Source organism: Vespula pensylvanica, chromosome 12, assembly GCF_014466175.1.
Source record: "Vespula pensylvanica isolate Volc-1 chromosome 12, ASM1446617v1, whole genome shotgun sequence".
Classification (NCBI taxonomy): Eukaryota; Metazoa; Arthropoda; class Insecta; order Hymenoptera; family Vespidae; genus Vespula; species Vespula pensylvanica.
In genome coordinates, this window is record NC_057696.1 from 3,654,853 (window position 1) to 3,671,020 (window position 16,168).

The 16,168-nt window shown below is 31.4% G+C and overlaps 1 protein-coding gene across 3 annotated transcripts in view; it reads right to left on the minus strand.

Annotated features, from left to right (window-relative positions):
* The window catches only part of LOC122633412 (NAD(+) hydrolase sarm1), an 84,298-nt gene that overhangs the window by 29,171 nt on the left and 38,959 nt on the right, over positions 1–16,168 (minus strand). The window contains exon 1 of one of the 3 annotated variants that reach the window (XM_043821250.1): positions 14,358–15,188. The exons of 1 other annotated variant lie outside the window; for it this stretch is intronic. In XM_043821250.1, coding sequence (XP_043677185.1) covers positions 14,358–14,438 — 81 coding nt within the window. In that variant the 5' untranslated portion in view covers positions 14,439–15,188. Of the gene's footprint in view, positions 1–14,357; positions 15,189–16,168 lie in introns of those variants that run through there. One more of the 3 variants, XM_043821245.1, reaches the window with a different exon arrangement.

Sequence of the window (16,168 nt, forward strand, 5' to 3'; positions counted from 1 at the left end):
ATTAAAAAAAGTATATATATATATATATATAAATTTTTGTTATTGAATTTCTTTTTTTTTTTTTTTTTTTTTTTTTTTAATATTAGTATTCAAAAAAATCTATTTTCCACTCTAATTATACACACACGTATATATACATATATATAAATACTTAAGATCGCAAAAAGGTTGCCTCAATCGAATCGAATATTTCGCATAGCGTTTGGTTCGTCGAACCCCATAAGACTCTCATAAGAGCAGGAGGTTCCTCTATTAGGATGCCTGGCATAACTTCTTTGAAGTTTCTATAAATGGATACTAACTTCCCTTCTCTTTATGTTTCGTACTTGTCTCGGAACGACTTTCGTTGATTAAAAAAAATAAAAAAAAAAAAAAAATAAAAAAAAAATATAAAAATAAAAAAATAAAATAAAAAAAGATATAAAAGAAAAGGAAAACAGAAATAAATGCACGTGTATGCGTGACGTATAGAGTTATACATAAGTATTTATCTATAATTTTTTTTTTTTTTTTTTTTCACAGAGAGAAATAGAATTCTAACGATCATTATATATTTTTTATTGGAAAATAAAATCGAGTCATGAGTCCATTGAAATTAACTGCAAACGGAATATCTTCTTAGCTGCTTATCGAAAGCTCTCAAGAGTTTAAATTAACCATTGCACGTCATTGCAAACTTGAAAGTATACCGACTACTTTTAATAACTGTATGATAATTCGTTGTACCTATTTATAAATCGAGATGCATCGGTGAAGTCAATCCGGCCTTTCGATTGCATCAAAAGACAATTGCAACGAAAATAGCGAAGGGAAAAGAAAAATAAAAAGAAGAGAAAAGTAAAAAAGAAAAAGAAGATAAAAACGTTACTATAAAAGTCTTGCTTCAATTTAGGATGCTTTCAATAGTAAATAAATAAATAAATAAATATATATATATATATATACACACACGTATCTTGTAAAAAATAGTTTCATTTAACACGACCAACAATGACTTTCACAACTGCTATAATAAATAATTTATATCAACGATTACTCGATACATATATCGATTCTTTGGTATCCATTAACGCACTTTACAGTCAGTTTTATTATCTTGTAAACTGCGAACCTATGCTAAATAGTCCCGATTCATTCTGTTTCGTTGCAGACGAAAGAACGATAAAATTGTACTTGCGCATGCATAATATTGCGAGAGAGGATGTACACGTGAAAGGACTGTTGAAAGGATTCCTCAAGAAAATACGATCGATCGGTTCAATGATCGTGTATGTACGTTTAAGATTATCGAGAGTATATACATGACAAATCAATTAAAGTACTAACGTGGATTTTAATATATCTTGAGTGTTAATAAAATAATTGATGATATGTAAGTGTATATGTATATGTGTTTGAGTGTTTGTGTGTGTTTATGCATATACATATGATGGTAAGAAATGATTATCTTATCTCAGATTGGATGATGTCATGTGTGAGTATAATAGATACAATATGATCGATTAAAATGATCGAGTATATATATATGTGTGTATCATCTAAATCTCTTAGTTAATTTTACGAGAAACGAGTTATACTGTGTATCCTTTTTTGGGTAAGAATCGTTTCTAGCCTTACATATTATACATACGTCATATATATGTATATACGTATACACATATACATGGACTTGAGTAAACAAGAAAAGTCACATGCTTGTTACTCTTTCACACGAGCTCGGAGACGTTTGAAATATGATTCATGCATTCTTATCGAGTCACGAATGCATGCATGTGCTTCTCCTCCTCTCTACGAAACGTGATAAAAAGACATAACTTTGTTTGGCAAAAGGATTATTCCGATTTCTTTTTTCTTTATTTCTTCTTTTTTTTTTTTTTTTTTTCTTCAATTTTTTCTTTTCCGTGATAAGTTCTCACCATTTTTTTCTTTTTATTGCAATAGTATAACATGTATCACCTTTATAATAATTATAATAATTATTATTATTACTGTTATCAATGAACGATCATTACTATCAATGTATAGTATTAATTATTGTTTCGTTGAAATTTAATGAAAAAACATTTAATGAAACAAATAAATTAACGTTCAATCTGTCTATGAAATAAGAGATATTTTATTTGAGAACTATTTGCATAGATGAGATCAGTAATTGTTGTTAATCGCAATAACCAGTTAGATTATAAATTTTCAAACTAACAGATAAGAGGAAGTATGACGATTCCGATGAATCATGCGTCTCTTCTCCGAAGATATGTAATTTTCTTCTTCGCTACAACTCCGTTAACAAGTTGCACGCTCGCGTGCATTCCTCTGAGGATTGGAGGAATGAATGAATCATCGAGCCGATAAGACACGCGATTGGTTGGGAGCAATCGTTTATTATATACCGTACACGTATATTTGGCATTTTTTTTTTTCATAAAAGTAAAAAAAAAAAAAAAAGGAAAGAAAGAAAGAAAGAAACAAAAAAAAAAAATAGAAAAATAATGAAAATCAACTGGACGAAATGTTCGATAAAATAAATTACTCGATTGCTATTATTCCTTGAAAAGTATCTCGGTGTAATTGCTATCAAAATCTTCTTTTTCTTATTTAACTCGTTTAATTAAAAAATGAGAGAGAGAGAGAGAGAGAGAGAGAAAGAGAGAAAGAAGACAAGAATCGTTTGCAACCTTGAATCTTTTACTTCTTCTTTTCAATCGTCTGCTACTCTCTCGTACACGCGCGTACTCGTGGTAGTGTACGACAAAACGCGAATGAATGAGCGAACAAATGAATGAACACGTAGTGAATCATTTGCGGAGGAAGTTCAAGGTTACGTTGTATGCAGAGACACGTGAGTCTCTCTATAGTATTATGCGTTATCAAGAAGCCGCTAAAATCATGTCACTTCCTTTTTTTTTCTTGCTATGTAAGTTGGGTAGTATACCCAAGGAAGCTTGAAATAACCGCATGATTAAGTTAACAAACAAATTTATATATACACACACACACACACATATATATATATGTATGTATATGTATATAAAACCACAAACATACCACAAGATTATTTTTAAATTATTAAATTAGATTAAACAAGAAAAGATATATATATATATATATATATATATATATATTTTTAATACATAACTATGGTGAAGATGACTAAGAGGAAAGTCAAAAATATATATATAGCGTATGTGTGTGTGTAAGTGTCTATACGATATACATTATTGACTCCAATACATGTCCGAAATTGGTTAAATAAATTCGAGAAACGTTTGAGCGTGCGAGACATGGCGGAGGCGAGAAAAAGGAAAGTCGGGCTCTTTCGTGACTGGAATTCCTTCGTGATTCCTTTGTGACTCATCCCGTTCACCCACCAAAGGGGCCAAACCCTGCTAACAACACGTATTATGAGAACGTCTTTTTACTCTTCTTCTTCTTCTTTTTTTTTTTATTTTTTTTTACTCTCTCTCTATCTTTTTCTCTCTCTCTTATGCCACTTCGTGACCCTTTGAAATTCTTTGAGAAAAGAATTATAAGATTGTTGTTGTTATTATTAATATTCGTAATAAGAGTATCAAACGAAAAAGAGAGAGAGAGAGAAAGAGAGAGAGAGAATGCAAAGTTGTTTAAAAAAACTACAAACAATTTAGATTTAAAACGTTCAGTCTTTGATGTAGACTTTATTTTCTTATAGGGAGTGAACTCACAAGTAGTTCCTAAGTGATTTTTAAAAATCCATTTCAGTTTTCTACGAAATCTTTTAAGTTATATATATATATATATATATATTTTTTTTTTCTTTTTTTTTTAAACCGGAAGATTCCACGCATTGATTCAATGTCCGTAGAATATAAAAGATAATAAATATAAAAAAAAAAAAGAAGAAAAAGAGTAGGAAAATATCTTTATCGATATCTTTAAAATTATTAGAGAAAAACGAATTTTGAATTATATTGGATAATTATTCATTGTAAATTAATCAACGAACGAGGCAAAAAAAATTATATATATATATATATATACTTACACGTATGATAATATTGAAAACAATAAACGTATACGAATATGTAAAAGGAGAGATAAAGAAAAAAAAGTAGAAAGGACAGTTTTGAGTTTTGTTAAAGAGAATGAAATGATCGAAACATTTTTGGAAAAGAAGAAGACACAGGACGGAGGATGATTTTACCCTAAAAAAAATCTTTCTACCTGCGTTGTAGCCTTTCTTTATCTTTATCTCTCTCTCTCTCTCTCTCTCTCTCTCTCTCTTTCTCTTTCTCCGTTAGGTTCGAGCATGATTCAAATGGAAATTCGAGTCTACTCGTTCTCGGAGAATTCACATACGAAAAAACAGAAGTTCGAGCTCGTTTAAAAATGATTTGCGATCGTTCGTGTCTCATCTTATTATAATATGAAAAGATATTGTGAGCTACGTTCGTTGGGCATCTAAAAAAATATTAAAGCAAAAAAGAAAAGAAAGAAAACAAAAAAAAAAGGAAGAAATAAAAAAAAAAAGAAACGAGCTTTCAATTAAAATCGTTATATCGAATGAAACGATGAAATGTTTCTTGTGTATGAAAAAAAAGAAAAAAAAAAAAAAAGAAAAAAAAAAAATTATTATATCATTATCGTTAGATCTCGTCTTTCATTTTCTTTATCGTTGATATCGTTTCGCAAAGGTTTGAAAAATTCGACGCGATCAATAAAATAATATTTATAGTTATGATCGAGAAATGTATAGATGTAATAGACGTGATTGAAGATGTAAAAAAAACTTTGGACGGTGGGTATTAATTAAAACGTTACCATGTATAGAAATATTATTTTCATGAATAATATTCAATGAAACCTAATTATAAGATATAACAATAAAATTTCTCTTGGAAAATTAATCGAGCTAATATTACAGATAATTGTTTTCTTCAAAATTTAATTGATTAGAAAGGGACGCATTTATTTTCTTTTTTCTCTCTCTTTCTCTCTCTCCTTCTCTCCATTTCGTTATATAAGAGAGATCTTAATTACGTTTGATCATGCAAAAGAAAGATTAGAAAAATATAAAAAGGTATAAAAAGATACGAAAGAAAATTATTCCGTAGGTGTAACTAATCAAGAATGGCGCCACTTGAGGAGCCTATCTCAAGCTGCGGTTCTCGAGAGTAGCCGATAAAAGTATTTGCGGAAGAAACGCAAAAGGATTTGACGAGAAAGAGGAAAAAAGGAAAAGAGAAAAAGCAAAAAAAAAAAAGAGAAAGAGAGAGAGGAAAGTGTGTGGTGAGAAGAAACGAGATCTGTAAACTACGATGTAAATGACCGCCGTCACGCTCGATTACGTCACTTATCCTGATACCTATATATATTATTATATCTATACATATGTACATACCTAACTACATATATTATATATATATGTGTGTGTGTGTGTAATATATATATATATATATATATATATACATCTGTGTACGTACACATGCGAATGCACTTTTGCAAGGAAACGAATGGTGAATGCGTAATACGATACTCGGGGTAAAATTGCTAACGTCATTTGTCGACGACGATGTTAAGAAATTCCAACTAAACGGAAATACGATTTCCGTTGGATTAGAAATAAAAAAAAAAAAAAAAAAGAAAGAAAGAAAAAAAACAAAAGGAAAAAAAAAAATAATCGATCATATCGACCATATATAAGCACGTTCAAAAGGTGAAATCGATTAATGTTAATTTTTTTCTATAAGATCTTTACATATGTATGTATGTATGTGTCTGTCAGTTTCTTTTAACACGTTTCTTCTTCTTCCTTTCCCCCCTCTTTTTTCTTCAAATTTAAATTTTCTTGTATAGGATACAAGCAAAAAAAGAAAACAAGAAAGCTTCAAAATCTAAATTACGTAAGATGATATTCATTTTTATCGATCATTTTCTTGATTAATCGTTTAATTAATCGTTGATAATTAAACGGAAGGAAGAAAAACTGATCGATAGTTTAATCCTAAAGGAGTCTTAAAAGTAACCTAATCGTTTTAATGCTACTCAGGCATGCGGAAACGCAATGGCGCCGGAAATGGACGATTCAGTACTTTGTTACTCTCTAACGTTTTAATTCGATTTATATGTATGTGTGTGTGTGTGTGTGTGTGGTTATATAAATAATCACATTATCGTATCGTACGTGTTTCTATCTCTTAAATAACTTTAATCATTATTATTATTTTTCTTTTCTTTTAAACGATTCTCACGTTAAACACAAACTCGACTCGTTCGTATACATATAAGTTTTTCCGCTTGTCGTCGATCGCAAAATTATTCCCACGGCGTTTGCTTTTCTTCGTCTTTATTTATTTTTCATTTTTTCCTTTCTTTTCTCTTCTCTTTTTTTATTTTTTTTTTTATTTTTCGTTCACTTTCATTTTCATTTTTACAAGGTAAAAGCCGGTTAAGAAACGACCGACCATCGTAGTACGGTATTATGTATACGAAGTGGCAGCTACTTCTTCTTCTTCTTCTTCTTCTTCTTTTTTTTTTTTTCTTCGTTTTCGTCTTCTTCTTCTTCTCTTCTTCTTCGTCTTCATCTTTAACTTCTCTCGTAAGAAGCAAATACTGGACTGGCCGGTAGTAGTTTCGAGCATCCACTAATACTTTTACGAGTATTTGCGTTGTGTTTTCGAGACGCACCAAGTGCGAAAGTACTTTGAGCTTAGAATGGCTTTTCTTTTTCTTCGTCTTTCTCTCTCTCTGTCTTTTTTTTTTTTCTTCACCATTGGTCTTCCTCAAGGCATCTTCTCTTTTTTTTTTCCTCTTTCTATGGAAAAGGGAAAGGAAGAGGGAGAGAAGATCGACGTAAAAAAAATAATTACAAAATTTTGCTTACGTAGTTTTGACCGAACGACGGGATTAAAGGATATGACTCTTATTTTGTTTTTTTTCTCTCTATTTTTTCTTTCGTGCTCTTGGTTTAAAAAAAGTCTTTGAACTTCCTTCGAAAAAGAGAAGAAGAAGAAGCAAAAAAATAGAAATAAGAAAGATGCGCTAATTTATAAATATATACATCCGTTATAGTTCGTGTATTAGCGGCCGAGTCGAGTGTGTTGTTTACGTTGAAAGATATCGTAAAAAGATCATGAAAAGTGAAGGAGAAGATGAAGAAGAGATCAGATTCTTTTTTTTTTTTCTTTTTTTGCAAATTCTTTTCTCCTCCTCTTTCTCTCTGTCTCTCTTTTTTATTTTTCTTAAATAACAAATTACGTTATTTTCAGACGTAATTACCATGGAAGAGAACAAATTTGTTTAAAGCTTATTTTGAGAGACGTGTACACAACTAAGATATACGTATGTCCATCGACAAAATATGGTTGATGGGATCGTGTAGAAGAATTAAAAAAAAAAAAAAAAGAAAAAGAAAAAGAAAAAATACAAAAGAAGAGAAAGGAAAAAAAAAAAGTAAAAGACGAAAGAAAAAAAGGCAGAGTAAGCTAAAAAGAGTGCTTTTGCTTTTAGTATAGAATACTCAATGACTGCATATATCTACATATTAAATCGTCATAAAATATTATCCGACCGAAGTCGAACAGATACTAAATAGTTAAATAAATTGTTTCGTTGTTGTTCTTTCTTTCTTTTTTTTTTCTCTCTTCGTTCCTCTTTTTCCTTTTTTACGATATATCCCTGCTGCGATAAAAAAGATAATATATACTATTTGTGCAAAAGAAAAAAAAAAGAAAAGAGAAGAGAAAAAGGAAGAGAGAGAGAGAGAGAGAGAGAGAAAAAAAGAATATGTTAGAGTCAAACGCAATTCAAACGCAACTAGATAAAACTTTTAGACATTAATAGATTAATATCTATAATGGAGGAACAACAACATAATCGCGATAATCGGCAGGCCACGGTCAAAAGTTAAAACAAGAGACACGGTCCACTCGTAATCGTTGTTAATAATTGCTATTATAAAAGAGCAAGGACAAAAAAATGACGTTTAATTATCGCTTTTTATACCTAGAAATATCGCGCGGTTCTTTCTGTCGGCATATTTCCAGCCGCGGTCGTACAGCTTAAAACACACGTTACGCCTTGGTGATGAGAATTTATAGAGGAAATCGCTAATTGAACTGCTCGTAAATCGTTACGAAATGTGACATATTCGTCCATCCGGTCGTATATACACCACTTTATTATATTATACACCGGCATAGAAAAAGAAAAGAGAGGGAAGAAGAAGAGGAGGGAGAAGAAAAAACAACCAAAAGGAATCAAAGAAAGATAATAGAAACAAAATAAAAAATAATAAAACGAAAAAAAAAAAAAAAAAAAAGAAACGTCTTCGAAGGAAATCTTAGGGAGAGAAAACGAAAAAAAAAAAAAAAAAGAAAAAAAAAGAAAGAGAATAAAACCGGGCAACTTTATTTGTCTCCCAATTGAGAGATATTTCATAAAGATATGCCGATTGTTTCGGACGATAGTCCCGAGTCAAAAAAAAAAAAAAAAGAAAAAAAGGAACAGAAAAAAGAAAAAAGAAACAAGAATCTCGTTAACGCTTTATAGTAATTAAAAAAGATTTTCTTATTGTTCCTTGCGATTAATGATAGGTACTTTATAAGATTAAGAAGATGATAATATAATTCGTGTGTCTGTGTGTGTGTGTGTGTGTATGTTATATAAAAAATTTACAAAAAAGAAAGATGCTTATCCTGAATGAGGTCGAAGGTCAATTACTTATACCACGTGTCTTCCTTTGCATCTCTCTCTCTCTCTCTCTTTCTCACTCTCTCTCTTTTTTTTTTAAATCTCGTATATACAAAAAATCAACAGACAAAAAGAATTAAGAAAAAATAAGAAAAAAGGGAAAAAAGATAAAAAAAGAAAAATACACCGAGATAAATAAGAGAAAAACGTGCAATACTAATTATCGACTTAACGAGAATTCGCTGGAAGGAGAATCGTCTACAAACTAAGTCTATTAAAACATGATCGATTTTCTTACTCGACAAGGTCATCCACGAGCTTCTTCGTTATCTCCTTTTCTCTCTCTCTCTCTCTGTTGCCATTAATTATAATTACACTTCTTCCTTGCGATCGTCGAATTCCATCAAGGGAAAAAAATAAAAAGAAAAAGAAGAAGAAGAAAAAAGGAACGAAAAAAATGTGAAACAGCGCGAGCTCTATTAATATTTATGTTAGAATTGATTATGATTACGTAGAACTCGCAATTAATAAGAATTATCGATTTTAGTCGATCGGAAAATTCTCGTACGAAACGTTTGACAAATGGACGTTAAAAAAGAAATAGAAAAAATGAAGAAAATTCATCTTCTTTTTCCTTTCTTTTTTTTTTTTTTGACAACGAGCGTATCTGTATAAAAATTAGCAAAAAAAAAAAAAAAAAAAGAAAAATATAAAAATTGATCAAGCCGAAGAGGTAGTCGAATAAATTCCGATTTAAATATCCGTCGTTCGTACGGTTGATCTATTGCTTGGAACAAAAATAAATGCATATGTATTTATGTCATATGTATGGATGAAACAAGGGTGGGAGAAAGAGAGAGAGAGAGAGAGAGACAGAGAGAAAGAAATATTAGAAAATTCTCTCTTGGAACCGATTTCAAAGTGAACTGAATCGGATGCATTCCAGCCTAGGCCGTTACCTAGATAAAAGCCGGTAACCTATAAAACTGTATCGAGACTAGTGCCAACTTTCTATTGGCTTCCTAGAACTTAAACAGAAGAATATCGAAGGATAAATTATAATAGAACATTTATATAAGATAATCGAAATAGTTACATGATATTTAGCATTGTAATAATAATCAATTTTTATTTCTATTTATCTTAGACATTAAATTTATAAATCGTTATTCACGTTCTAAGTAAGGAAAAATCTTTATACTCGTATTACGATACTTTAATATATATGTATATATATATATATATATATATATATATATATTTGTGTGTGTATGTATAAATATATATATAGATATATAATGTGGAATGAAAGTTATGCTAGCTGTACAAATCTAATAGTCACAACTGAAAGAGATCGTGCGTATCGCTTCTATGTCAACGGAAATCTGATTCGATGGAACTTAATATATCGAAATTAGATGCCAACGGGGTGTCTAACGTCGAAAGATTTCATGACTTATGGTATCGTATTAACACGTACTTACTTAGATACGAATATGTTTTGTCGTGATTAATCCAAACGACTGCGAACGTCTTTTCTATTAATAAAATTGTTGATTTAGGAACAGTTTAATTCTGAATCGATGAAGCAAGATCGATTGTCGGCACGAACACGATAAGACTATGAGAAATCTTTTTTTTTTTTTCATTCCTGTCAAGTAATCTGTTAATTCTGTTCTTATTTATCAATTAATAATTTTATTAATAAAACAGTATTATTCCTTTCTTTTTTTTCTTTCGATCATCATTAGTCACGAAATTAAAAAAGAATTTATCGTGCTTATATATATATATATATATATATATATATATATGTATATGTATATATGGTTCAATTTTTGTTTTGTTTTTTAAACGCAAAAGTCGACTCAGGATAATTAAAGGTATTACGTATGATGCAGGAGAAAAAAAGAGTAAGTACTTACTTACTTTCGTTCTCGTTCATAAGTACTAGCAAAGCAAGTTGGTCTCCTCGGCGTCGGACCGGTAATTACTATCATAACTATGTCTCTCGGCCGTCTCAGTCGTGGAAGCATTATAACCACAGATTAAATGCATCCGGTCTAACGTTTTAACGCGTTGCTTTCGTGAAAGTTCGTCACCTATGTCAAAACTTGTTCTTTTTTTTTTTTTCTTACAATTTTTTCTAAGCTCGATCTAATAAAAAATTCCTATCAATATTTATCTTTCCTATTTCATAAAAAAGTTTCCTTGGTTCGACAATTTTTTTCTGCTTAAAATAGATCAATAAAATAGAATCGTCCTATACATCCTTCTCTAATTTCTAATTATTCGTAGCGTGTCAATTTTATTCGTCGCTACGAATCGGTAATTTATCTTTTTTCTTTTTTTCATATGTAAATGAACAAAATATAGAGAAAGAGAAAAAGAGTGAGACTAACAGGGAGAAAGAAAGAGAAACAGAGACAGACAGAAAGAAAGAAAGGGAGGGAGCGAGAGAGAGAGAGAGAGAGAGAGAGAGAGAGAGAGAGAGAGAGAGAGAGACACAGAGAGAAAGGGAGAGAGTGAGAGAGAACGTATGTTACGGAGTGTAGAAACGCTGAGAAGAGAGACGCCCACGGAGAGCGGATGCTGGGTCGACAGGGTCACCTCTCCAACAAAATGAATCTTTTATGCTTCGCGCAGACTCGCCTTTACGACGCTCTTCTGACTCCTCGAGAATGTTCCGATTCATTCTTTCGAATGTTCTTTTTTAAGAAAGTGTGGCTCCTCGAATATCGCTTCGTGGATTAACCTGATAATCTTCGTCATCGATTAACCATCATCTACGATGATCTTTAAGAAAAATTACATTTTTATTATCATCACATTTTTTATTATTATTATTATTTAAACAAGAAAATAATAGATCCATAATCATACATAACCGTACAGAATGGTTTTGTTAAGATCATTTATTTTTTATGGCAATCTTAACGAAATATTATTTTGTAACATGTAAATATGTAAATGTCAAGGCCTCTCGTTTTCTCGAAACTTTTCAGTTCGATGTTCCTTTTCCTTTATTTTTATTTTCTTTCTTTTTTTTTTTTTTTTGTTTGTTTGTTTGTTTTTTATCGTCACGTCGTAAAGTTACAAGCCCCTGTAATTTCTGGCAGTCTCTTTCATTCAACGATTCATTCTTCTTCGTTCTTTATTCTTTCCTTTCTTTTTTCTCTTCTTCATTTTATTCCAATCAGATTTCCGAACGGAATATTATCGTTGTTATATATTTTCTCGTTAGACATTCCCTTAATTCTTCTTTCTTTTTTCTTATTCGTAAAGATCTTTGTCGAACAGGTCTTTGAAAGAAGCTACGCGTCCATCCACTAACTCTTACAAAGAGCCACACCACATTGATATTAATGCCACTCTATAACCAGCACGGAGCGTCCGTTTAATGATAGTGATCGTGGCACGAGCCACCCTATTATTCATTTCATTATCCAATTCAATGGCGGAGTGCTCTTCTCCCCCCTCCCCCACCTCCATCGTTCCAATCTCTCCCCATTTAGTTCATTTTTAATCTAATCAAACTGTTTATCACGGAAATCGAAAATGGATTTTTTATAAGCTATTTTTCTCTCTTTTTTTTAATGTTTTTTTTTTTTCATTAATCTATACACACACATATATTATATTATAACACATATGTGTGTGTGTGTGTGTGTGTGTGTGTGTGTGTAAATATGTGAGTACGCACACACGCATATACATATGTGTTCACAAATGATTACACGTTTTATATTCACAATACTAAAGATGTCAACAGCTGTGAAGAATCATGGCGAAGTGCCAAAAAAAGAGAAAAAGAAAAAGAAAGAAGACAGAGAGAGAGAGAGAGAGAGAGAGAGAGAAAGAGAGAAAGGGGAGAAAAAGAATATACAAGATATATATGCATGTATATGTATTATTTTTCTACTCTTTCATCTCGAACATGAGAACGGTCACGTTCAGGGTCATTCGAAAGATATTTGTCTCTTGTGACCACCGCAATTAAGTCAAACGAACAAACAAACATACGAACAAAAAGAAAACAAAATTAGACAAAAATAATTAAACGTCTTGAGAATATATCGATTCACTTTTTTATTAATAAATTAATCGATCGATTGTTCTTGTTCTTTTCTCGATAAGAATTATAGGAATGCAATTTTTTTTATACGGCAAATCGTTGATTCGATGCAATACATCTCGTATCTCGGTAAACATCGATATAAAGTAAATATAGGAATAGAACTGGCTCTAATCCAATATCCCTTAATACCAGGGAAATGTTTAGTTAAGTTGTTGCGTAAACTAGAATGATTTATTTCGACTCCAAAATTGCATTCGCATCCCATTTTCATTAAGAATAAAATATGAAATTTATTATTACAAGATGAACGTTTAGATATTCGAGTGTTAAATTATGTAAAAACATTGAACTAATCATTTCTAAACGTTTCACTTATGAGTTATGACATTTTGGAAGTTTTATTACTGTTTTAAATCTGTCGAGAGATATAAATTCATTCGTTATTATGGAATAATATTTTCTTAAGCAGTTATTAAAGGATATAATTGCGATTAAGGAGAGTTATCGGTGTAACGGTTCATTTAAAGAGCAAATAACAAAACGCAATGGAACATAATATGTTTTGGAAGTTTTTCAAGTAGAGAAATAGAGAGAGAGAGAGAGAGAGAAATCCTCGTTCGATAGATGTAAGGAAAACGAAAAAAAAAAAAAAGGAAAATCACATAAAAAAGCAAAGAAAAATCAAAAAAAAAAGAAACAGTTTAGGAAAAGTATCTGAAATAAAAAAAAAACAAAAAAAAAAAAGAAAAGAAAAAAAAGAAAAATCGTTTATGGAAGTGTTACACGTATTTGTAAACGGATACATATATATTATATATACATATGTACCTATGTAACTACGTTTCGTAAGTAAGTAAAGAAAATTACTATACTCAGACGTCGTAATAATGAAAATGGCGACGGTGGTAGGACCGTTAGAACGATTCTCAGGGATTTCTAAGCGGTAAGAGCTTGAACATATATAGCTGAGAGAGAAAGAGAGAGAAAGAAAGAAAGAAAGAAAGAAAGAAAGAAAGAAAGAGTGAGAGAGAGAGAGAGAGAGTTGAAAGAGTTATGTGGCTTATCGCTAAATCGGGAATGTGCCATAAACGTTGTCGTCCGTGGACGATGTCCATGTGCGGATAATCTTATATCCAAGAGTCAATGCTTTTTACAACGATTTATCTTCTAGCGGTATAGTCGTAAAGGAAGACTATAGTATCCACATATACATATATTTCTTTTTTTTATTTTCTTTCACAGGTTGTGGCATTAGAGAAAGATGAAGAACTTCGATTAGTGAATCCGACTAATGCATTTTTATTATTTATTTCTCTCTCTCTCTCTCTCTCTCTCTCTCTCTCTGTCTCTTCTCTTTTTATTTATTTATCTTCATCTTTCTTTTTTTTTCTCTAATCTTTTTTATTACACGTCGCATTTTTATTATTACTTTTTTCTTTTTTTTTTCGATGCGAGGGAAATGGCGGACAAGGGGATTTTCCAATCAAACGTTCTCTTTCGGTTAAATTAAATTCGGAATTGGCGAAGTTTAAAATGTCATGTGAAACGTTTCTCGCATGAATAAATAAATATTTTAATTATTATTCGAAACACGCGTTTAGTTTTTTCTTACCTTCGTATGAAAACCCGAAAAGAAGGTACGTCGTGGCGCTGAATACGACGACATGTTGATCTTGTTGACGACCATGGTCATGGCAATTCAAGAATGAATTCTCCCCTCTCTCTCTCTCTCTCTTTTCTTTTCTTTTTTCTTTCTTTCTTTCTATCCTCTTCGCAGAGATTCCTTTCTCTCAGATCCACAGGAAAAATAGTCGGGACGAAATCGTTGGTGAAATTTAATCGATCCCACTTTCAAAACGTAGTCCTTCTGGTTAAGTACCTTCTCCTTCGACACCCTCACCGTTCTTTTTCTCTTTCTTTTTTTTTAATATTCAAACTTGCAGTTATCACGCACGTTCCCTTATCACGTTGCACTGGCAACGTTTAAAAATAAACATACGAACCTGAACGTTAATCATACTAACATGTAACAATACGAATTTAAAGTTCGTTTAGGTGTATATAATATACGTATATATACATATATACATATATATATATATATATATATATCAATAAGAAATGATAGATTTTCGTCACGGTCCGATATTTGTAAACGTAAAAAAAATCATTGAACAATTATCGAAGGGATCAAAGTTGAAAACGATAAACGATAAATCCGTACATGCCGATGAATAACAATATTCGATTGATTTAGCGCGATTATCATACGTTGCCATTTATAAGTCCTGCCACTACTTTGTTTTTATTTATTTCTCTTTTTTTTTCTTTTCCTTTTATTCTATCCAACGAATCAATCATAGAACTGTCGAATAATATAAAGATGTCGAAAATACGATGACAACAACAAGAATACCGAACATGCCGACGGACACGCTCCAACTGAGCTAGCACGTACCTTACCTTGCCATTTATAGGCCCCCACCACTTCTCTAAAGAACCAATAGAAACACCGCGCCTCTCAGCGGCGCGCTATACGAAACACAACGCCGAAGGAAAGCTCGTTCGATGTAAGTAAGTTATTCCTCGGTCTTTTAGATTGAACGTGACCTTCGAACCCGATGGGACGTGTGTTCGGTTAGTTAAGAATAAGAGAAGGGATAGAACGACGATCATTGGAAGATTCTTAAGCGTCGCGACGCGAGAACTCCATGTGGTAGGGTTAGAAGAGGCTGGAACAGGCAATCTTTGATGCGACTTCTCGACGAATCGTGGTACTTTTCGCAGAACGAACGGATTCTGTTCATCTAAGTAACTAAGTAAGTAAGTAAAGTACAAAGCAATCTCTTATCGTTCATATCGTTACAACGATCGGATTAAATGTCCATCCATTTCTTTCAAACGTAAGACAAGCATTTACGTCGTATAATATAGATATATATATATATATATTTTTTTTTTTCAGGGACTTACCATCGATTAATGATCGTTGATCTAACGATTAAGTATCATTACGATTTCTTTTTATCTCTTTTTTTTTCTTTTTTTTTTTTTTCTATCGGTAAGAAATTGTTCTAAGGAGTAACGGAAGTATCAATGGATAACCATTTAATGATTTCATTCGTACAAGCTATTACACGTTGATTTAGAATGACAAAAAAATTTACTTTTAATCGTTCTTCCCAAATTTATTATTTTCTTGATCGTTTGACCTCTTGTAAATGCATATTCTCTCTATACTATATTATCGCGTTAACGTGTTGATACGTAATAATCATTACATTTTTATTTTTTTGTTATTGAAAGTGATCAAACCATCCTCACCCTTCCCTACCCGCACATCCTCCACTTCCCTCAATCTCTATAATTATTTTCTCAGTCTTCTAATCATTGTGCAACATTAAACAATGATATTTACCGTCG